Source organism: Pygoscelis adeliae, unplaced genomic scaffold (assembly GCF_000699105.1).
Source record: "Pygoscelis adeliae isolate BGI_AS28 unplaced genomic scaffold, ASM69910v1 Scaffold358, whole genome shotgun sequence".
Lineage (NCBI taxonomy): Eukaryota > Metazoa > Chordata > Aves > Sphenisciformes > Spheniscidae > Pygoscelis > Pygoscelis adeliae.
This window is the reverse complement of record NW_008825429.1, coordinates 3,742,724-3,744,006: the sequence shown is the minus strand read 5'-3', so window position 1 is coordinate 3,744,006 and position 1,283 is coordinate 3,742,724. Positions and strand designations below refer to the sequence as shown.

Sequence of the window (1,283 nt, the reverse complement as noted above, 5' to 3'; positions counted from 1 at the left end):
GGAGATGTTGGGAGGCTCCTGGAAACACGGCAGGATCGTGGGACTGCCTGAAACCTCCCTGGGGCTCATCCCCCTCTCCCCATGGGCCAGCTGCTCTGCAGGGGAGGGTGCAGAGCTGGGTGCTGGAGTGATCCTGCTCTCCATCCAAGGTGAGAGGTGCCCAGCTGAGCTCAGGCTCGGTGTGTGGCGATGTCCCCCAGGACACCCTACTGTCACCCCCAGGCAGCAGGAGCCCCCAGCCGGGCAGGGGTAGCCAGGCAGGACAAGGGGACAGAGGGGGCTGCTCGGCCCCTCCGCTGGCAGCTGCCTCCCTGCACCCAGGGCTGCTCAGCCAGCGCCTGGGACCTCCCCAGGCATCTCCAGGTGTCCCCCTCAGTCCCCAGGGAGACCCCCATGGTGCCCAGCTGTCCCCCCCAAGCATGGGGGGGGGCAGGAGCTGAGCATGAGGGAGCAGCCCTGCCCTGCGCCAAGAGGCAGCTCCCTCCCCCAGCAATGCGGTGTCGGTGCAGCGTGATTAATGCCGTCGGAGTGACCAGCAGCTGAATCGCTGTGCGGCCTGCGCTGCATTAAAGTCTTCCTGCTGTAATTAGCTCCATCAAGTCTATTAGAAAAATTGCAGAAGCTGGAGAGAAGGAGCGTGAGGCAGACCCAGGAGGGAGGATGCGACATGAGGAAGTGGTCCCTCATCGATGACGTCCCCTCAACTGGCGCATCCCTTCACCCACCCGAGCTATGCCTGGACCACCTCCATGGGGAGCCCCTCGTTGCCACCAGGTACCCCCGGCTTGTGTGGTCGCGGCCGCGTTGCCTGCCCTGTAATAAGCCCCCCTGCCGCGCGGCTGTAATTACGGCCTCGCCCTGCCCGCGCACGGCAATTGCGGCAGGGCCGGGGCATGCGGCGGGGTGAGGAGGAGGAGGGCGCGGAGGAGGCAGGTGCTGAGGAGTGCCGCAAGCACCCTGCCTGGCTGTTGCCTGGGGTCCCTCTCCTTCCTGCGGTTGAGGGACATTTCTCCAGGCCTGGCTGGGGAAGGCGGCCGATGAAGCAGGGCTGGAGTGGAGCATCTCTTGTCCCACGGCTCGCGCCCAGGCTCTGCTGCCAGCCCTGGGTGGCCAAGACCCTGCACGATGCTGGCCACAAAAGGGGTCTGTCCCCTCTCCCGGCATCCCCCAAACACCCACCCATGGGGTCCCGCCGCCCTCGCAGTGCCACGCCGGGGTGCCACCAGTGACCCATTTCCTGGTACAGTGGGCTGCTTGGTGGGGCGGGGACACGGGGCTTTACA

At 66.3% G+C, this 1,283-nt stretch overlaps 1 protein-coding gene across 1 annotated transcript in view; it reads left to right on the top strand.

The window, feature by feature from the left end:
• The first annotated feature begins 667 nt into the window (after window positions 1-667).
• HSPB8 (heat shock 22kDa protein 8) overlaps window positions 668-1,283 on the top strand; it is a 4,540-nt gene continuing 3,924 nt past the window's right edge. The window contains exon 1 of the mRNA XM_009330877.1: window positions 668-774. Within this exon, the coding sequence (XP_009329152.1) occupies window positions 668-774 (107 nt within the window). The remainder of the gene's footprint in view (window positions 775-1,283) is intronic.